The 23,256-nt window shown below is 43.4% G+C and overlaps 1 protein-coding gene across 2 annotated transcripts in view; it reads right to left on the bottom strand.

The window, feature by feature from the left end:
• The window catches only part of Ect2l (epithelial cell transforming 2 like), a 64,593-nt gene that overhangs the window by 33,212 nt on the left and 8,125 nt on the right, over positions 1-23,256 (bottom strand). For both annotated transcript variants that reach the window (XM_057761469.1, XM_057761468.1), the window contains exons 3-6: positions 8,893-9,055; positions 3,931-4,183; positions 2,711-2,870; positions 842-980 (exon numbers count right to left, since the gene is read on the bottom strand). In XM_057761469.1, coding sequence (XP_057617452.1) covers positions 842-980; positions 2,711-2,870; positions 3,931-4,183; positions 8,893-9,055 — 715 coding nt within the window. The remainder of the gene's footprint in view (positions 1-841; positions 981-2,710; positions 2,871-3,930; positions 4,184-8,892; positions 9,056-23,256) is intronic.

A 23,256-nucleotide genomic window follows, 5' to 3' on the forward strand; every position in this document is an offset into this window, starting at 1 on the left:
ATGTGCAATATGCTATCGTTGCTGAAGAATTGCTCCAGAAAGTACAGAAGGAAGAAACTAAACTTCCCGCTAGCTTCTTTATTTCTTCTCTAATTGTGAGGGAAATAGGAGGTTCATTTGCAACCCTATCATGCAGATAAATAGTACAGAGGATTTAGGTTACTTTTCTTTCAGCCTCTTTATTTTTATACAAGCCATACAGACTTATGCACAACTTACTAAAAACAATAAAATCGAATTAATACCATTTTGCAATGGACTTCTTAAGTAGTTCATAGTATCACTCTTCCCGCTCATTGATGTACAAAGGTTAAGAGCACTGACTGCTCTTCTAGAAGACTAGAGTTCAATTCCCAGCACCCACCTGGAAGCTAACAACTGTCTATTAACTGACACCCTCACACAGACATTCATGTAGGCAATCACCAATGCAAATAAAATAAAAATAAATAAATTATTGCCTGTTATGGTGGCACATGCCCATAGGATTTGCTGAAGGAGGCGAAGGCAGGAGATTCACGAGTTTGAGACCAGCCTGGGATGGCTATCTTTTTAAGAGCAAGAAGCTCAGTCTAACAGGAGTGTTTGGACACCAACTGCTCACACAGCAATCTGGACCTCTCGTGCTTTTTCAAAATAAGTTTGATTACGTTTATATTTATTGCTTTCAGTTTTTAAGACTGTATGGGTCTTGTAAATGTTCACTTGATTAGACAATATTCCTCTCAGGAGATGAATCATTTTCACACACAGGACAGCCAAAACGATTTTGTTAGTCTAGATGGGAAAAAAAAAAAAAAAAGCCATCCAGGGAAGGGGGGGCCTCCTAGAACAGCAGTACCTCATAGGCAGGAATCTGCGATGAGATCAGGATGACGCATGGTTGCAAGGCACAGAAAGAGCTGTCATCGGTTCCGCCAGTCCCGTGATGATTTTTCTTTACTAAGAAAGGGGGGGAGTGGCTTCCAGAGAGATTGCTTCTGTAGGAGAGGAGAGGGAGGGATAAAATCCTAATTCTCTGCTAGCATAACTTTCGATAAGTGCCAGTACCCTATGAACACTGGTGGACAGCAGAAGGCCAGCACCCCTGAGTTCTCAAGCTCTCCCAGCAGTCCGAGGGATAATCTGGCCAAATCTGCCCCCTGTCTCTCCACTTCCACATGAGGAATGACAGGGAAAGCTTCTTGATTCTCACTTAACTTTTATTGGGCTCTTAAATACCATGATACACCTAAGGGTTCAAAACTGTATTTTAAAAAGGGTAGCCAAGCAATTCATAATTCACTTCTGACCCCTAGGGGTTCCTAAGTAACATCTCCATTATTTCCACAACCCCATCCCCACATTACCGAGGATGAGAGATGCCCTATGCTTCTTAAGATTCTTTATGTGCCCTCAGATGAGTGAGACGTAAGGCCACACTCACAAATGTTCCAACCCGGATCTGCATGTGACGTCAGTGGTGATGCCGAGGAGGGCTGGAATGTGAGGATTTGGGTCCCAGTGGTTATGACAATTGGATGAGTCACGTCACCTGTAGACTTCAGTGTCTTCATTCAAAACGTTAGTGTGGAATCCAAAGGGAAAAGCAAAATAACCCCCTTTCTTCATTTCTAAGCAGCTACACAAGTTTTGGAAGTTACAAACGTCACATAGGAGAGTAGGTAGAATAAGAACAGAATTCTTGGACTGGAGAGATGGCTCAGCATTTAAGAGCACTGACTGCTTTTCCAGAGGACCAGGGTTCTATTCCCAGCACCTACATGGCAGCTCACAACTGTCTGTAACTTCAGTTCCATGGGATCGGGCACCTTCACACAAACTTGCAGGCAAAACACCAATGCACATAAAATAAAAATAAAGTTAAAAAAAGAACCGAATCCTGGCACTGTGCTCATATATTATGACTTGAATCGCTGAAAACAGCCGTCATTTCTCTAATTTCAGTAGGAAAAGAGTACTGTGTTTAGATTACTAATATAAATGGGAGTTTGTCCACATCTGTTTGGATGCTTCTATAATTTGGATCTGCAGTTTCCCTCAGGTATTAAAGGCTTGGTCACCAGTCCATGGTGCTGTTCAGAGGAAGGGTGGATATTTAGGAGGTGGACCTAGCAGAAGGAAGTTGGGTCATCCAGGGTGTGCTTTTGAATGGACTAATGGGACCCTAGTGATGTCACCTTTTCCTCTTCACTTCCTGAGCACCATAAAGTGAGTAAGCCTCCCTATCATGCGTTTCCACCATGATGCTCCATGCTACTATAGACCCAAAGCAATGGAAGCAACTGTTCATGAAGCCATGAGCTAAAATAGACATTCTTCTTTATAAGTTTTATTATGTCAAGCATTCATTAGGCCAGTGGGAAAGTGACTAACAAAGACATTGTGCAGTTACTTTTACTCCATAAAAATGTAGGGAAATGTCATTTTTGCTCATCAGCTTTAGAAAATATATGATATCCACAATATGTCTTTACCATAGGGTTAAAAGTATATTAGACATAAGTTTTGAACATTATATATTTTCCTCTTCGGAAAGCTTTTAAAGGCTGCTATTCTTGAATATGAAGTCATTAATTCCCTCTCTGACATTTCATAGAACACAAGGCATCCAATTCCTGAAGATCTTTCTGTTGGCTAAATAATTCTATAATGAATTCTCCATGACACAGGAGAGCCCCGAGCCCTCGGTAGAGAGAAGTTTGCTCACCGTGTGGGCAAAGCATCTAAAGATGCCAGAACAAGCTGCCTCTCCAAAGCTTCATAGAATCCTGCTCCTTCTCTCTGCATCCGAGGACCACTGGGCAGGCTCATGGACCTGGAACAGCGCGTTCCACTCAGCCAAGGGGGTCGAGTTTTGAATAACTCCTCTGAAAAACAGCAGCAGGCTTCCCTTTTACGCCACACTTTTCCCAGACAAGATAACATAGATCAAGACATCAAAAAGAAAGCTACACCAGGGCAATACTCCAAACAGTAACTATAGTCACTTGTATCCACTCCTATCGGATTTCTTATTTGCTATCTGTCACTTTGAGTCAATCAGTAAGGCTCAGAGAACAAGAAGTTCTTCTTGTGCGGACCAGATAACCAGTCCACTGGTTTGCATCCCTTTCTGTCCTTGGCTGGAGGTAATTTTGTGTGTGTCTTCTCAGGGAAGAGTGACGGAGAAGAGGAAGGCGAGCCCCAGCCTGTCGACAGTGTATTTTAAGAACCTGTGCACATCAGAGGCTTCCCCGAGCTTTATCCTGTTTTCTTCTTGCTTCTTTCAAAGCAATCGCTCTTCTAGGTCTCACTCCCATACTCGCTCCTCGTTTTCACCAGCCCCAATTCTTCTGTCCCAAATTTACTTCTCATTTTCTGACTGTGTTTGCACTTCCTTCTCCTTTTACATGTGTACATGGCAGGGGGGTTGTGTCTGGGAAAGGTCAGAGGCGTGTGTACAAGTGTGTGCACAGATGGATGGGTACAAACACACAAGTGGCGGTTAAGGGTGACTTGGCTATGTGTGCTGGCCAGGAAACTCCCAGGACCCTTCTGCCATTGCCTCCATCCTAGAACTGGGATTACAAGGCACAAACACCCTACCTAAGGTCCCCCCTCTTGTGGGTACTACCAGTTCTAACTAGGGTCTTAGGGCTAATGTGACAAGCAAGTCAGCCACAGAACCATTTTACCAATCCCCTCCTTGTTTACACTCTTACAAACCTGGAAGCAGACTCTCGTGGAGGCAGATGCTTGACCTTAGCTATTTCATTGGAAATTATGTTTTTATTACCAATTAACTGAAAGTATAATAACAGAAAAAGGAGCTGGCCTTGAGCATATGGTGATGAGAGCCCCACATGCTCTCTGTCTAGATAGGAGTCTGGATGTGAACCCATTTGTCCAGTGCCTGAATAAGACAGAAACTTTTATAATGCTACTCACTTTTACGGAATGCAATTTTCTCCCAAATGATTTTCCTCAGGCACTTTTCTCTTTGCCTCTCCTTGTACTCCTCATCCTCAGTTTTGGGTTCATTCAGTGTCCCATAAACAGCAGCAGCTTCCCTGGGCGTTAGCCAATCCAAGCTGGACACACAAGCAATGTAGTGGTGCTTCCAAGCTCCGTATTCATTCTGTGTTGGAGTATAGGGCAGAAACCACCCAAGCCTCGTGCATTTGGGCATCCATAAGCAATCCTCCAGAGAAGAACAAGAGCAGGATGAGTGACAGATTTCTAAGGGATAGTTTTCTAACGATGGTGGCTTCAGTCACACACACCTTATTTTTTGGTAGACTGCCATTTCTAGTCTTGTTGACTTAATGTCTAAACTTCAGTCTACAAAAAGTATAAAGTATATTTTATTCCATAGGTAGAATGTTCTTTGGTGAGTATACATTGCATTACATATGAATGTATAATGTAGTGTATTTATGTATGTATATATATATATATATATATGCCATCTTGTAGCACCTATGGCATTCTGTCACTTTAAGTCTAGATTATGAAAATTCAGGTATAATAGTTTGCTTCAGACCAGCCCTCCTGCAGAAGAATTTTTTTTATTGAACTCATATTATATTGCCAAATTGCAGCGATTTTTGACATATTAAAAATGGTGAGTGTCTTGTGGCTCACTGAAATCACTATCTAGACAAAATATAAAGACAAGCAGGGCACAATGGCATGCACTCAAGCACCTGTGCTCCAGATCTTTGGGAGGCTGGGATGGGAGGGATGCTATGAGCCTGGGAGTCCTAGGGCATCGTTGGAAAAATGTTAAAACCTTAAGAGATGGCAGACAATGTGTGTATGTGCGTGTGTGTGTGTGTGTACATTCTAAAACTACCAGCACAGTAAAAACCTCGTGTCCTCAAGATCTTAGAACAAAAGAAACCCAGACCAGTTTCAAGGCATTTGCCAGTTCTTTTTGTTGTTGTTGTTTGGTTTTTAATTCATTATACAACAGAACTGAAAATGACCTTGAATTTCTGATGTCTCTCGAGTGCTGGGATTACAGGTGTATACCACCAGACCTGATTTATGCAGTTTTGGGGACTGACCCCAGGTTCTCAAGAATGACAAGCACCCTATGACTGAGGACTTCCCCAGTCCACATTTGCTAGTTTCAAAGTAACGTGTGCTCAGGCTGTGAAGCAAGCCAAGAGGGTGTGTCTCAAAGACACAGGATCTTTAAAGAAGCAGGGGAGATAAAAAAGGAAGAAAGGAAGGAGGAGGGCAGAAGAAAGAACACAATCTGAAATTCATGGAAGCAGAGACCTGGTTACCACACAGGGGTCTCAACTAAGAACCACTACAGGAAGAGTAAGACTGAGTTATGCTGGAGAGATGGCTCAGCAGTTAAGAACACTGGCTGCTCTTCCAGAGGTCCTGAGTTCAATTCCCAGCAACCACATGGTGGCTCACAACCATCCGTTATAAGATCTGGTGCCCTCTTCTGGCCTGCAAGCAGACATGCAGGCAGAACAGTGTATATATAATAAATAAACCTTTAGAAAAAGAAGACTGAGTTATGCAAACTATGACAAGGGCTGAGGCCAGCTTTGAAGTAGTTCATTCCTTACACACAGTCAGTTTCTGGCCTGATCCCATGCTAGAAGCAAAAGTAAATTCTCTCTGGAGGAAGATGACATCATCCAGAGACCCAGATGATGACGTCAGTGTTTTATACCTAATATCTGCACTCAATCAAAAATAATTCAAGTACTTAGAAAAACAGGAATTCTTTGTTTATCTTTCTGTTTTTAGTAACTATAGAGAGTTGTGAAGAAGAGCCAAACATTGCTATTATCAGACACAAACTTTAAAATAAATCCTATAATTAATATGCCCAGGAATATTAAGGGGCCAAGTGTGAAGTGTTGGCAACAGAAGCAAATCAACATTCTAGGCCTGGAAAAGATAATAACTTAATTTTAAAATTCAGTAAGCAGACAAGAGCACATTAGAATCCAGCTAAAGAAACAGAAAGGTAGATCAGAAGAAATTCCAGACTTAAACATGGAAAGACAAAATGATGCAAGACTCACTTAAGAGAGTGTAGAGCCAGGCTTGGTGGTGCAAGCTTATAATCCCATCTCTCAGGAGGCATAGCCATAGATACACATACAAATAAACACATGCAATTCATGCATATATACATGGTACTAAATATGATTTTAAAAATAATAACATGTGGAAGAATTTAAAGTATCCAAGAGGATTGATTACATGTGGATACACCAGTGTATATAAAACTCACAGGCAGCTGTGGATTTTGCTATTACAGAGGAAGAGGGATGGACTGTATCCAGTCTGCTTCAGGTTCTTAAGGACAACTGTATGTTTATTATATATGTATGTGCACGTAATAAAAAATATGACAAAAAAGGCACGGAAACAGAGAATGATACACAGCTTAAAGGGTCTAAGGTCCTGGCATTGTCTTCAGAGTAATCAGCCAATACATGCATACTATGATGTCCGATAATTATGAACTACTTAACACTTCGAAATGAACAACAAAAATATTTATGCAGGTCAAAGGAAGGCTTGAGTAGAATAGAAATGAAACATGAAAAACAAATGAAAGAGCAACAAGAAGCCGCGTAGCACTCTGGAGGTGGGGGAGGTGTAATCGGAAATCCAGGGTCTTCGGCTACTACAGAACAAGCCCCAGGTCAGCTTAGAATACACGAGACGTTGCCTCAAAAACAATACATTCATTAAAAAATAAACAAAACTTTAAAGATGGTGGGTCTCAATCAAAATATATCAGAATCTACATGAATATGAATAGACTAAACACTTTGGCTAAAAAAAAAAAATCAATGTTTGGGTTTAGTGGACAAAGTGCTCCCTCCACACAAACATGAAGACCTGACTTTTGGTCCCCAGAATTCATGTGTGCTGGGCAATTTATGTCAGCTTGACACAAGCTGGAGTCATGTGAAAGGAGGGAACCTCAGTTGAGTAAATGCCTCCATAAGGTCTGGCCACAGGGCATTTCTTAATTAGTAATTGATGGTGGAGAGCCCAGTCCATTGTGAATGGTGCCATGCCTGGGCTGGCGGTCTTGGGTTCTATAAGAAAGCAGGCTGAGCAAGTCAGTGAGCAGCAGCGCTCCATGGCTTCTGCATCAGCTCCTGCCTCAGGTTCTAGCTCTTCTTGAATTCCTATCCTGACTTCCTTCAGTGATGGACTATGATGTAGCAGTGAAAGCCAAAAAAAAACCCTTTCCTCCCCAACTTGATTTTGTTTCATCGTAGCAAGAACAGCCCTGACTAGGACACCGTGTAAAGCCAGACACAGTGGCTCAGTCTGTGCTCCTACAGTGAGGAGGCAGATGAAGACAGAATCCCTGAACCTCACAGGAGGACTCAGCAGTAAACAGTGGAAGATCATGTCTCAAAGAAGGTAGAGGTGAGGACCAACAAACTCCTAAGGTGCTCCCTCCACAGAAGCGCTGGGACACTACCCGATGTTGCCATCACATACATACACAGGTAAAAGCCATGCATGCTTGTGGAGGGCTTAATCAGAGGGAGAACGTTTGCTTAGCATATATGAGATCTGTACCCTGAAAACCAAAACAGTATAAAAACCCTCAAAGACTGCCAAATGCCGACCAAGCATACTCTCTTTAACGGGCGTATCTTGGGTGAGTTACTACAGAGAAGCCAAGAGTGAAGATATATAAATAATGGGTTAAATCAGAGAGACTGAATTTGCGGAGCCTGGCAACAGTTCATAAAACAAGGGCCGTTGTCTGGTTTGTGCTTGAGGCCCTCACTGAGCCACAGCTAGCGTTTGAAGTGAACATCTGGACAGTGTCATCCCTGGACATGTGCGGTCTACAGGAGGAATACATGAGATGCAGCCAGAGAGTGTCTACTCACGATCAACTCTCAGAAAAGACAATGGGGAGACACCTAGGGCAGAGGCGGCGGAAGCAAGGACAGGCGTCGGGTTTAGCTGCTGTTCTGTTCCTCGGCAGGTGTCCGCCAAGGATTCAGTAGAAGCTCAGGTTATGGACCGGCTTTCCAGAATTAATTTATCATGAATAAAATAATACCATTTAAGAAACAAAGCTCAAAATATTTTTTTTTCAAAAAGAATAGTGTACTTCTACAAATGAAATGTTTTTAAATAATAATCACATTGAATAATTCCTAAGCATGATAAGAGTAAATAAATTATTGGAATGGTGCATATAGCCATGATTACAACATGTTACTGGTGCTGGTATTTGGCTCAGTGGTAGAGTGCGACCTAGCATATGTGAGGCCCTGGGTTTAATTCTCAGAATGGAAACTGGGAAACCAAAGGTGGGTGGGAAACCTTCTAAGTAAAAAAGAAGTTACTGAATTTGACTTATCTCCATTTTTAAAAGTGTGTGTGTGCATTTGCGTGCGTGAGTGTGTTCATGTGAATAAGTATAGGTGCGTATGTGCCAGTGGAGGTCAGAAGACAGCTTTAGTAGTTAGCCTTTACCCTCCACCTTGTTTGAAACAAGGCCTCTCTTGTGGTCCCCCAGGCTACCTGCCCATGGGTTGGCCTGCATGTACCAGGCTAGTTGTCCATGAGTGACCAGGTCTCTGCTGTCTCCACCCCCCCCCCCCGTCTCGCTGGAGGAACACAGAGATTGTAGATGTGAGCTGCCATGCCCAGCCTCCCATGGGTTCTAGGGATCGAACTCGGGGCCTCACATCTGCTGCAAGCACCTTTACCCACCGAGCCAGCTTCTCCCCAGCCCTCTGATACCTCCTCCTAAGGGGCACGTAACCACTGCAGGCCCCCTCCACTGCAGTTCAGGGAAGAGAGCCATCCGGACCAACCCATTACAGATGATGGTTGCATTCGTGTCCCATTACTAGGACGTGAGAGGAGCGGAGAGAGGCAAACCTGTTCTGTTAGAAACTTCCAGGGCCAGCTGACTTGAGCAGCTGCACACAGGTCTTTCGGATTCAGGAAGGAGAAGATATAAAGAGAAATGGAACGTGGTAACACAGTCGAGAAATCCACGCTGGCCACCTGCTTCCTCTCTGAAAACCAGTCTCGGATGAACCTACAAGGAAGACACAGCAATTCAGTTCATCCTCTAACACTGACTACAGATCCCATAGAGATACCAGACATTGCTATTTTCCAAAGTTCACTGCAAAGTAATTAAATCAGGGCTTGGGAAGTGGTAATATGCCTCGCTAACCTGAGCAAGGTCCTGAGCTATAGCCTCAGCATTGCAAATAAATATATATAATATAATATTATAATATAATATGTGTGTGTGTATGTATAGTGTATGTGTGTTTTGTCTACATATATATCTGTGCACTCGTGTGTGCCTGAAGAGGCTAGAAGAGGGCATCAGATTCCTTGGAACCGGAGTCATAGAGGTTGAGTCATTTTGTGGGTGCTGGGAATCAAACCCAGGTCCTCTGGAAAGTCAGCCAGGGCTCTTAACCTCCAAGCTTTCTCTCTACCAGAGGTTCTTAACCTATGGATCACGACCTCTTTGCCAAATCTTTTTCCAAAAAATATTTACATTATGATTCATAACAGTAGCAAAATTACAGTTATGAAGTAGCAGCAAAAATAATTCTGTGGTTGGGGGCCGCAGCATTAGGAAGGCTGAGAACCACAGCAAGTCTAACTCAGTTTTTGCAAATGAAATTCTAATTCAGCAGGCAAAGCAATGCGTTCCTTTTGCATTTCCATCCACACAGCACCAGCCTCGGTCTTTACTGTCTCTTTCCCTCATGGACCTCCCCTATCCCTTGCTGCCCCCTTGTTAGTCTTCTCTCTCCCCCAGATAGTCTCTCTTCAGCTCTCATGTCAGACATATCCCCCTTCCCCAACTAAGATCTCCTCCTCCACTCCCATGGTCTCCTTTCTAGTTTTATGACTTTTACACACACATGTGCACACTTGCAAGTGTGTGTACAACCTGACATGTGACTGTTCTCTTTATATATTGGTGACAAAACTCTACAGCGCTAGGCCACCAGATAGGTGGTGCTTTTTGAGTACCTACTGCCAGAACAGGACGGGCTGGAAGCAAATCCAGGCAGCAGCAACCCCGTATCACTGCCACACTCACTGAATTCTTGGATCTTTAGGACCAGCTTTTGGGTCGCTGGAAAAGTTCTGCTAATCAAGAATCTACCACAACTCATTCACTCGAGACCTTTGACAACGACAAAAGTTTCTCTCACTGCTAAGTGGCCACTACTATCCAATGTCATTGGGCCCCAGAGGACACAGATGAGCTCACCAAAAGTCATGGCACCGAGCAAACCCCATCCCGCAATAGGACTTCTTGGACTTAAATTTCCAGAGGGTGACTTAAGTCTCGGCTGGTTGCATAGAAACGGAAGCAGCATTTCCCATAAAGAAAAGACCATAAGCCATCTGGCTGAACACCTGTGACTCCTAAGAGGTAGTCTTGACCACTGCTCTACCAAAAATGTTGGTTCGGTCTGGAACTTCGTCTACAAAGCCCCAAACCTGAAAACAGGAAAGTTCACTGATAAAATCATCTACCTTCAAAGGCAGCAGCTCCATTCAGCATAAGAAAGAACTGTTGCTAATCTCTGAGAAGCGCTCTGAACTTCAAGCAGTGAAAGCCAACACTACAGCTAAGGTCTAGTCACCTTCTAACTGCATCCATGGTGCTTGGACCACACAGGATCAGATACTGTGGGACTCGTGTGAATCGGATGCAATACCTTCATGGCAAACTCAGTTTTGTGTCTGGTCTACACATTCCTGTGATGCGACCATGTTTTACAACAATGGAAATACTGATGGACATCTCAGCTGCAGCCAGCTAGGTTTATGCCCCAGACAGAATCACAGCAGAGGAGCTTCCAGAAGGTGCTGGAACACCTGGCAAGAAATTCTTCCAAGTCACGAACAGAGAGAGGAAGCCAGACAGAGCAAGCAAGATGTGGCTGCCTCGCCAAAAAAGCTACCAAGCCACGTGGTTAACACAGAAAAGAATTATGGGTTAATATAAGTTATAAGAGTTAATAAGAAGCCTGAGCTACTAGGCCAACAAGTTTATGATTAATGTAGACCTCTGTGTGATTCTTTGGGACTAAACAGCTGTGGGTAGCATGGTTCACATAGAGGGACTGGGTAGGACAGAAACCTTGGTCAACAAAAAAAGCCATGAAGTTACTCACGGGGCTGTGTGGTTCATAGACTCTTGCCAAGCTTCAGCAAAGCTCTTCTGTGTGTGTTCGGTTATTTTACATTGTAGCCAGGCCTCCCCTGCTATGGTATCCAGGAATCAGTACAAGGTAGGGTGTGAAGGGGGTAGTGTACATTCTTTTGATTTTTTTCATGAGCACTCATATGAAAAGGAACAATGCATTTCTCCTCCGCCTCCTCCTCCTCCTCCTCCTCTTCTTCTTCTTCTTCTCCTTCTCCTCCTCCTCTTCTTCCTTCCCCCCTTCCCCCCCTCCTTCTTCTTCTTCATGCTTGAAGAATGAACAATTCCCATGACTTCAGAGAACACCTGAGTAGACATGGATTTGAACCCTGACTGCCATGGGCACACCTTCGTCCCCCCAGAGGTCATTGATGACATTGCTATAAAATGGCAATCTCCATGTTCCTGTGGAATCCATAACCCAAGAAGGGGCAAAAAGGCTACCCTGGAGGCATAGCAACCGGATGTAATCGATGGCCACGGAGTTAAAGTAGATAGGGTTCAAAAAGGATGCAAAAAATCCATTTTCTACTAAATTACAGACAGACCTCACCCCAGAAGCCTTCCATGACTTCTCAGTGTTAGGCATGTCTTGCCCCGCTTGGCCAGCTGTATGAGATTTGGTTGACACTCCACTAGAGAACAAACACATAAAACCTATGTAATCCAATGTCACCTAAAGATAACACAGAGCATTACGTTAAAAGAGTCTCAAGTTCCAGGGGCTGCTCTGGGAAGGGGCTGATCCTGATTGGAGCTTGCCATGACGTAGCAGAGAGCTCTCAGCAGACCTGGTCTAGTTCAACGGAAGAACAATTGCTGGGTGCCAAGTGTTCGTATTTAACGGGGCAGCATCTTCTATCATTCCCTGTTCCTCTCCCCCATACTATAAATATCCATCAAATCTCACAGGCCAAGTCTCAGCATTTGCACTCACACACTGGCTCAGGGCTACACAGCCCATCTCCACATTGCCTAAGCTGCATGGTGATAAAAGGTGAGGTCACTCCTGCTACCTCTCAGTTTATGTGAGTTTTCCCTGGGGTTAGGGAGGAGGAGGGGTTTGACATGAGGGTGGAGGTGGGGTGGGGGGGGAGCACTAGATGAGATAAAGGGAATCAGCAAGAGTGGGAGAGGGCCCTCCTCTCTCCCTCTCTCTCTCTGTTTCTCTCTCTCTGTTTCTCTCTCTCTCTCTGTTTCTCTCTGTGTTTCTCTCTCTCTCTCTCTCTCTCTCTCTCTCTCTCTGTCTGTCTCCCTTCCCTTTCCTCCTAAAACCCACTGAATAAGCTATGCTCAAACCCTTTCAAAAAAAAAAGATTGGGAGAAGGCTTAAGGGTGTAATATGTGGTTATGATCACAATCCATTCCATACATCTATGGAATTGTCAATATAAATAAATCATATCCTATAAAAATATTTTCCTAATAAAGTTTGTTCTACACATACATTCCATGTAGCTTGTGTGTATGTGTCCCCTATGCAAGGCATAGTTCATGGCATAGAGAAAGCACTCAACAAATACGTGTTAAATAAACACATCACAGAAAGGAAATGCTCTCCCTACCATCTGCAGGGAGAAGTCAGCGTCTGCAGATTTGCACTTGGGTTTTTGTGAGAGAGTCCTACATGCCTTGATTGATTTACACTAAAAAGAAGAATCCTGGGGTTGGAAAGCTGACTCTGTGGTTAAGAGTATTTGCTGCTTTTCCAGGGAACCAGGGTTCAGTTCCAAGCACCTACATGGTGGCTCACAATCATCCATAGCTGCCGTTTCAGGGAAGCTGATGCCCTTCTGACCTCTGAGGACATCAGGCACACATGGGGTGTGCTTGATGCGCAGGCAAAACACTCATGCACATAAATAAGACAAATAAAAGAGGAACCATTGCTTGCAGCAGACATGGTGGCACAAGCCTGCAGCAACAGCAGTCTGGAGACTGAGACGGGAGGATGAAGAGTTCGAGACTAGATGGGCCACACAATGCATCTCAGAAACTACTAGGCATTTGTCAGCCATACCTGGCAACCTGGGTTTGATCTCTAGAACCCACATAGAGATGAAAGGAAGGAACCAGCTCCACAAGTTGTCCTCCGGTCTCCACGTGTGTGTTGTGGGACATGTGCACCACAACACACCAGGTACACATACACACAATAACAATAAACTTACTAATTAAAACAACAACAACAACAACAACAAAAAGCACAGTAATTTGAGTGAACGGGACAGAGTTGTTGGCTGGGAGTCTAATGGTTTCTTCTACACCTTCCAATAGTTGCTTTCAGTGCCTGGCTTCCCGGAGGGTTTTGTGCAATGTGTGTTGTTCCTGGTGCATCTCACTCCTTGCCTGTGAGGCTTTCGTGGGCCTATTATTTACCACAGCTCCTTTTCTCCTGGCACACTTGTGACTTGTGTTTATAGATATGGCTTTGTCTCATCTAAGATAAAATGTTCTCTATTGTTTGGGATGATCTGGGGAGTCACGTTACTCTCATCAACTGATAACAACAGCAGCCCAAGTGTTTCAGTAGAGCTGAAGTGCAAAGCAAAAGTGTATTTGTTTGGGTATTCTTGTGATTTATTTTCTAGGTCTGTGACACTGAAAGAAACAGACTTCTTGGGCTGGAAAGATGGCTCAGAGGTTAAGAGCATTGCCTACTCTTCCAAAGGTCCTGAGTTCAATTCCCAGAAACTACATGGTGGCTCTCAACCATCTGTAATGAAGTCTGGTGTCCTCTTCTGGCCTGCAGGTATACACACAGACAGAATATTGTATACATAATAAATAAATAAAATATTTAAAAAAAGAAATAGACTTCTTTTCCCTTTTAGCTGGTAACTTCTACATGAGATAACATTTCCTTCCCGCCTAGAGCTGTGTTTTGTTTATTCCTACTTTTAATATCTAGGCCTATTCCGAACTGTCTATCATTTCTCCTAATCTGATAACTATCAGGCATTGGAGAGACTGTCTGATGGGGAGGAGTTGTAATAGGTTCACTCAGCCTGGTGTGGGCTGAGTTAAAAGTGAGGTAGCATCGTGATTAGGTTGTCCTCTGCAAAACCAAAATGAAAAGACAAGGATGCAGTGGGCAACTGTCCCACAGTGAGGGTGGATCTAGAGATAGGAGAACTGGGTGTGGTGAGTGACTGCACTGGATCTTGGACCACAGGGGAAATGTAGCATTCTGTGTACTAAGAGAGGAGGATGCTGCCAGGCCAATAAGGGATACTGATGAGGTCTGTGATGGGATGGTTGAACTGAATCAGTGCTGGTGTGGGTGGATGAACTTTGATTTTTCATCAGTGTCCTCATTAGAAAATACAAACTGAAGGGCTGGAGAGAGAGTTCAGTTGGAAAAGCACTTGCCTTCCAAACATGAGGAACCAAGATCTATCACCAGAACCCGAGCCATGTGTGCTAGCATCTACTTGTAACATTAGGGCCTGCTTGTTGGAGTTTCTGTCCTGCCCAGTTCCCACAGTCAGTAAGCCCCCAAAGAAAATCACACAGAGTCTACATTAATTATAAACTGATTAGCCCATTAGCTCAGGCTTCGTATTAGCTCTTATAACGTATATTAACCCATTATTCTTATCTATGTTAGCCACATGGCTTGGTACCTTTTTCGGCAGGGTAGGTCACATCCTGCTTCTTTGGTGTCTGGGGAGAACTGTGAGGGAACATCCTGCTTCCCAGAATACTCCTGTTCTCATTGCCCCACCTCTACTTCCTGTCTGGTTTTCCTGCCTGTACTTCCTGCCTGGCTATCAGCCAATCAGCATTTATTTAAAATATAATTGACACAATACAGACAATTCTCCCACACCATCCACTTGCCAACCCAGATCTGAAGACAGGGAGACAGGAAGATCCCTGGGCCTTGCCAGCCAGCGTGGCACACTGGGCAAGGCCAGAATAAGGAAAGATCCTGTCTCCAAAAGCAGTGTCTAAGGAACAAAACTCAAGATTGCTTTGTTTTCTGGACAGCACAAGCATATACACACACGTGTGCCTGCACCCCCATATGCACCTGATCACACACGTGTGCCTGCACCCCCATATGCACCTGATCACACACGTGTGCCTGCACCCCCATATGCACCTGATCACACACGTGTGCCTGCACCCCCATATGCACCTGATCACACACTAACACCAAAAAGGAAAAAGAAAGTCGACACTGCCGAAGGTTATGAGAACCACATTTACAACTTAATCTCCAGTGGTAAAGGATAACAAGGCAAGCTTGACACCGATGTTTACTACTGAGCGGTACACTATTAAACTTCAACCAAGTAGAGGAATCCAGATAGAAAGGGCGAAGAAAGTATTTATAATATTCTTGCCTAAAAATTATTGGAAAACAAGAGAGACAACATAGGCAGTGGTGGTGCATGCCCTTAATTCCAGCACTTGTGAGACAGAGGCAGTTGGATCTCTGAGTTCGAGACAGCCTGGTCTACAGAGTGAGTTGCAGAACAGCCAGGGCTACACAGAGAAACCCTGTCTTGGAAAACAAAACAAAACAAAACAACAAACTCCCAAAAAGAGAGAGGGAACACTTAATTCATTGCATGTTGTATATGGACCTATTTCCTGGCCATGTTTCAGTTACTGCTGTTTGTTATGTGTATCCATACAGCCTAGTCACATCCAGAGACAGTGCCTTAGAACTCATTGGCAGCACAGTCTGAGAGATGACGGCGTTGTCAATGTGCAGGGCTGACACCATATGATATCCACCAGTGGGTCATGGGAGCTGTCTCAGTATTGATGATAAAGTACAGGTAATAACTGGGTCACTCCTTTGAAACTAACATTCACACTGAACAAGACCATGACACACTGAGAACAGCTAGGCCCCAAAGGATATGGTTCCAACTACAAATTTAGAATTTAGAACCACTTCTTCTTCCTCTTCTTCTTCCTCTTCTTCTTCCTCTTCTTCTTCCTCTTCTTCTTCCTCTTCTTCTTCCTCTTCTTCTTCCTCTTCTTCTTCCTCTTCTTCTTCCTCTTCTTCCTCTTCTTCCTCTTCTTCCTCTTCTTCCTCTTCTTCCTCTTCTTCCTCCTCTTCCTCCTCTTCCTCCTCTTCCTCCTCTTCCTCCTCTTCCTCCTCTTCCTCCTCTTCCTCCTCTTCCTCCTCTTCCTCTTCCTCCTCTTCCTCCTCTTCCTCTTCCTCTTCCTCTTCCTCTTCCTCTTCTTCTTCTTCTTCTTCTTCTTCTTCTTCTTCTTCTTCTTCTTTCTCTTCCCCTTCCCCTTCCCCTTCTCCTCCCCCCTCCCCCCTCTTCCTCCTCTTCTTCCTCCTCCTCCTTCCCTCTTCCCTTGTCTTCGTTTTAAAAAAAGACTTACTTTATTTATATTTGTGTGTGTGTGCACCCACACATGCGTATGTGCACATGCACACACATTACCTTTAGAGGGGAGAACAGGGTGTTAGATTCCTGGGAGCTGGAGTTACATGAAGTCACGAGCCGCTCAGCAAGCACTCTTAACTTCTGAACCATCTCTCCAGCCCCTTTGAGAGAAAATTTGCTGTCATCTTGGAATTTTAAGAAAATTAGCAAGATAACATGAAAAGCTGAAATTTTCCAGCCACTTTTTTTTTAAGTACTGGAATCATACATACCCCAGGGGATCGCACATGCTAGATAAATACTGCACCAATGAACTATATCCCGGTCCCTGGTCCTTTAAGACAGGGTCTCTCTGTGTTTGGCTCACACCTACTTGATAGACCTAACTGGCCTCAAACTGACCATCTTCCTCAGTCCCAAGTGCTGGGATTACAAGCATGCAACATCATGCCCAGCCTCAGCCACCTTTTCCAAGAAAGGTCTCTGGGTATCTTTGGAATGTTTGCTTCTATCACCATCCAACTTTGTAGAATCTACTGCTGCATGCCAGAGAGACTGAGGAGGAAAGCAGAATTCGAGTGTCTTAGAAAAACTAGACTTCAGTTATACATGTTTTATGTTTGTGCCTGGTCTGCTCTGCTACCAGGATCATGGTGAAGAAATACGAATCTTAAGCAAGGAGAACAGAAAATGGCCCAATTACGCTTTAAAAAAAAAAATCCATGCCTGAGCAACAGAAGGAAGGTTTTTGTAGTAATGGCACCCGGCTCGTCACTTTGCACCTAATGTTGCCAAGTAAGAAATCAACGAAGAGAAATAACAACACATAAGGAGAAAATGAACAAAATGTGCTTTGCTCATTTTCTTGTGACAAGGATAGATTTATCTAAATAATTCATGACAATGCTTTGCGGTATATTACTGAATGCACAGGGTGTACTTTCAAAAACAACGGAGCTCAGTGCTCGGGGACTCAATCTCATTTTTTGTTAAATTTCTGATATGAAGGAGAAAGCAGCTGCCAAAATTCTGATGAAAATGGCTGGGAGAGCCTGGAGAGGTAACTGGAGAGGGTGAGTGGCTTTGGCTGAGGTCTTTGTTTTCTGGTTGCCTAGGCAGCACATCTCAGTCTAGTGGCTTCTTGAAAACACTTAGGGCAAAGAAAGGGTCTACTGGGCAGTTTATGCACCGGTTTCAGCCAGTTGCATAGACTAAGAAGACAAGTCAGCAGGATGAGAGGTACCAACAGCCACCCCAAGGTACCTTTGAATCCACCAATTCTTCTCCTAGGAATTTGTCCTTAATGATTGAGGACATGGCCAAGGACTCAGCTAAAGAAGATTCCTATATGTGTTGTTTCTATAGCAAATGCCAGGGAAACAAGATAAATGTCTGGGATAAGTTATGGCATATTTATAAAACCTAATAACTCTTCCTAGAAATCAAAACTCTGAGTCGAAAGGGGAATCCACATGCTAATTTCAAATGCATAGGAGTTCTGGGGAATATAACAATAATATTTTAAAGCATCTTCCAGAAAAAGGTAATGAAAAAGTAAATCTGCAATTTATTGGAATAACACACACACACACGCACATACGCACACACACGCACACATGCACGCGCACACACTCAAGCTAAGGCAGCGACAGTGAGGAGCTGACAGAGATACTCTTGAGAGAGTTGAGCCCTTGAGCTTCATTTCCACTTCCTCTGGGTTCCATGGGGAAGGTGTCAGCTGGGATGCAAGAGTAAAGGTCTAGGGGAGGGATGGAAATGAGAACAGATGTGAACTTTATGTTAGCATAAAGTCCAAATCAAGAACTGTTGAGTGCTCAAGCCTTCAAAAAGACATCTATACTAGGCTCTCGAAGACCCTGGAAAGATGAAAGAAAGCATGACAGAGAGAGTCCAAGAGCTGGACTGTGGGGTGAAGGAGGGAGGGCAAAATCTTGCAATGTTGTCTACTGGATGTGATGAGGCTGATGTAACAAGCACAGAGCAAGGCAACACACACACGCACACACACACATGCACACAAGGCATGAAAGGAGGAGGGGCTAGTCAGAAAAAAGGGGTCTACAAAAGAAACTTCCTTGGCCTGTTGATGGGGCAGAACTTAGGTAGGCGGGGAAAACTAAACGGCATGCTGGGGGAAAGGATGCAGAGTCAGAGAGAAGCCATGCAGCCCTGTCAGAGACAGATGTCAGAACTTTAGCCTGTAAGTCACAGCCTTGTGGCAATACACAGATTAATGGAGATGCGTTAAATCAATATGTAAGAGTTAGCCAATAAGAAACTAGAGCTAATGGGCCAAGCAATGATTTAATTAATACAGTTTCTGTGTGATTATTTCAGGGCTAAGCAGCCAGGAATCAATAAGCGGCCTTTCTACAACAGGAAGCAAATTCAGAAATTTTAGAACATCTTAAATACTCCTTCTCTAACGAGTATATGATCCAAAATTATTTCAGAACTAAAAGGCTATTTTGTACATATTTGTTGTAGTTTGATTCATTGATGGATTCCTTAAACCAATACTTATTGAATCTCTCATTATATTTTAGGATCTTAATGATAAGAAAAAAAGGGGGAGGAAGGGAGGAAGAATGGAATCCAGATGTGGTAGTACATACCTGTAACCCCAGTACTCAGGAGTCAGAAACAAGAGTTAGATAACAAGTTCAAGGCCACCCTGGTCTATATTCAGAGTTTCACAATAGTAAGGGCTACATAGTGAGACCCTACATCAAAAAACAAAACAAGGGGTTGAGAGATAGCTCAGCAACTAAAAGCACTTGCTACTTTCACAGAGGACCTGGGTTTGGATCCCAGCACCCAAACAGTGGCTCATAAACCGTCTGTAAATCCAGTTCTGGGGGACCTGAGGTTCTCCTCTGGACCCCACAGGCACCAGGCAGGCTCACAGTGTACATACTTACGTGTAGCAAACACTAATACACATAAAATCAAATTAAGTAAATCTTAAGCAAAACAAAAACAGGAAAGAAAATAGCATGATACAATACCTGCATCTATGGAGCTTTTAATCTGATCATAAAAAGCACTGATACATAAAAATCTGAAAGAAAATAAATACCATGTCTCAAAGTCATATGGCTGGGAGTGTTAGAGCACAGTGCTCTTCTGGTCTCCTCTGACTTCAGTGAGCACACATGCACCTTCACACACATGCGCACACACTACACACATATCACACACAAATAATAATAATAATGAAGGAGGAGGAGGAGAAAGAGAAGAAGAAGAAGAAGAAGAAGAAGAAGAAGAAGAAGAAGAAGAAGAAGAAGAAGAAGAAGAAGAAGAAGAAGAAGAAACAGAGGCACAGGTCAGGACCAGAAATAAAAACTCTCTGGTACAGAAATGTTAAATGAAATTAGCATTTCATTTAAGGGGCTTAGGACATATGAAGAATGAAAGGAGAAGCAAGGCTAAACAGATGGGAGGAATATTCATATTTAATGACAAAGTGTTTGTGAAATATTAACATTCTTTAGCATTTTAGGCCAAGGCCACAGGGGCAGAGAATTAAGCAGTCATAGTCGATAAACCAGAGAGAGTTATTCCATGGGATCCACAGGAAAGAGTATCTCTGGGAGCAAGAACTTGATATTACGAATACTGCAGAGAGATCAAGGGAGGTGGAATCAAGGCAAATGTCCTCTGGACTCAGCATATGGATAAACAAGGATACAGACCAGCTTAGGGTGTGGTGAGCTGGAACTGAGACCTGATGTACCTGACGGAGAGGAACGGCCTAGGAATGATGGTCTACGCTTTAGGGATTTCATCTTTTATTTTTTTTTTTGTTGCTTGTTTATTTATATTTTTGTTTTCTGGTTTTGATTTAGGGGAGAATGACTATTTTTGATGTGTGAAATCAGCCACACTTGTTCATTTACACACGACCTATAACTCACACTTCATTACTGGAGATTCTACAGTCCACAGAACTCAACATACTCATAGGTGCAATCTTCCTTAACTGAAATACTTAGGGCCAGAAGTGTTTTGAATCTGGGATTTTTTTTTTCCCTTTCAGATTTTGGAATGTTTGAGCTCTTTTCTTTTCCTTTCTTTCCTTTCTTTTTCTTTTTCTTTTTCTTTCTTTCCTTCCTTCCTTCCTTCCTTCCTTCCTTCCTTCCTTCCTTCCTCCCTCCCTCCCTCCCTCCCTCCCTCCCTCCCTCTCTCTTTCTCTCTTTCTCTCTTTCTTTCTTTCTTAGACAGGGTTGATCTACATAGTGAGTTCCAGGCCAGCCTAGACCACATACTGAGAGCTCATTTCAAACAAAACAGCTACCCAAACAACTTAAAATTGGGTCACATCGAAATATTTAAATTCATAATAAAATTATGTGAGTTCATAATGCTACTAAGAACTCGATTTCCAGGTATGGAAGAAGCTAGAAAACCAGATTATTGTCTGCCTTTTCAGGACAAACAGCACTTCCAGAGAAACAAACTCAGCAAAGACAAGAGGCCTCTCTTTTGAAGAATTTCAATTAGTAAGCTAAAAAGGACCGAACTTTAACAAGTCAACACTTTACAACTCTTAATAACATAATGGATCTAAGTGAAGAAAGGCATATGGCAGCCAGAGGGACATCTGACACGCCCTTCTGAAAGGGAACCCTAAGAACATTTATCATATCTTCTTATCAAAAATCAAACCGCAATCCAATTAGGTAGGCCCAAACACCTAATTTTCAGAAACTGCAAGAGACAGAAGGATACAATCAGCAAGAAGAAAATTGTGGGAAATTCTACAAGTTAAAACGGAACATTGAGGGCAGGGCACCTATACATTTTGAGAAATCTAGGAGACCTACTTAATTTGTTCTTATTTTTTTTCCTTTATTTTTATGTGAACAGGTGTGTTGCCTGCATGTGTGTTTGTGCACTATGAGCCTTCAGTGCCTACAGAAGCCAGAAGAAGCTGTCAAATCTTCTGTAGTCACACAAACTTGTGAGCTACTGTGTGGGTGTTGGAATTCAAGGTTAGGTTCCCTGGAAAAGTTGCCATGCTCTTAAACACTGAACCATTTCTCCAGCCTCAAGAGTCCTATTTAAATCCACTGCAAGGTATTGGATTTATTGTCCACATCAAAACAAATATATAGTGAGACCTTGGCAAAACAAAACAAAAACCCCCTTTAAAAATGTATTTATTTGGGGCTGGAGAGATGGCTCAGAGGTTAAGAGCATTGCCTCTTTTCCTAGAGGCCCTGAGTTCAATTCCCAGCAACCACATGGTGGCTCACAACCATCTGTAATGGGGTCTGGTGCCCTTTTCTGGCCTGCAGGTATACACACAGACAGAATATTGTGTACATAATAAATATTTTTTAAAAAGTATTTATTTATTTAAATTTTTTTTTTTTTTTTTTTTTTTTTTTTAGGATAGTGGTCCACTCTATAGCCCTGGCTACCCTGATATTGGTTACGTTGCCCAGGCTGGCCCTAAACACGTGGCCATTTGACTGCCCCAGTCTTCTGAATGTTGAGTCTTTAAGTGTGTGTCAGCATGCCCAGCCCAACAGATTACTTTTTAAAAATATTTTGTGTGCGTGCATGTGTGTGTGTGTGTGTGTGTGTGTGTGTACGTGTGAGTATGGTGCCTGAGGAGGCTAGAAGCATAAGATTCCCTGGAACTGGAGTTACAGGTGGTAATGACTTCAGTTTCTATTTTGTGGTTCATGGGTATCCATAGAAACTTACTCTAACTCTAGATTTGAGCAGCACAGGATCAAGGCCAAGTTACACTCTGTGGCTCAGTCTCTGACAGCAGTCACCCAGACGCTGTCCTGAGCTAGGGGTATGGCTTAGTTAGTAGAATGTTTGTCCGGCATGCACAGACCCCTGGGTTTGATCCCCAGGACCACGTACACCATGCCACATGCCTTTAGCTTCAGCACTCAGGAAGTGGAGGCAAGAGAATCAGGAGTTTGAGTCATCCCGGAACTAGCCTGAGATACACAGCCTTCTCAGGGGTATAGGGGGTTGTATGGGAGGGTGCTGGCCTGAACCAATAAGCTAGTCCAGTTACAATGAAACCCCAAACAATGCACTTTCTTCCACTGTAGACACACTGAGGATGCCTAAGAAGCCAAGGCTGCTGACGGCAGAGCAGGGAACGAGAGACACAAGGCATTAGCTTTATTGCTGAAACTTGACTTCAACTGTAACCAGATCTATCCCTGGAATTTCCAGCCACATAGGAAGAAAATCTCCTTCATTATTCCTGTTAAGTTTAGGGCCAACTGCATAATGAAGCATCTTCTAAAACCACTAAGTAGCCTCAGCAGTGCAGGATGCAAAACACACTTACAAAGCTAGGGCAGCCAGTAAAGCCAGTGTTCCTGCCTCCAGGAAGTAGGGGATCGCATGGCACGTGGAGCCTTTGGGCCTAGAGAGCCTACCTTGTGTTGTCCTTGGCTACGCACCATCACCTGGGGAACTTGCTGACAACAATTTCCTCAATCCGATTCCAGGCTACTTGAGCTAAAGTCTCTATCAAGACTCATGATCTGTGTTTTACAAACTCCAGGCCAGTGTTTGTGAACTTGACTTCCCACTGGTAAGGAAGCGGCAGGCAGCAGAGCGATTCTGTGGCCTCAGCTGATTCAAGTACACAGTACAGAGTATACACATGGTTGTAGGAGAGTGTCTATA

The sequence above is a fragment of the Chionomys nivalis genome, chromosome 2 (genome assembly GCF_950005125.1).
Source record: "Chionomys nivalis chromosome 2, mChiNiv1.1, whole genome shotgun sequence".
NCBI classification, from domain to species: domain Eukaryota; kingdom Metazoa; phylum Chordata; class Mammalia; order Rodentia; family Cricetidae; genus Chionomys; species Chionomys nivalis.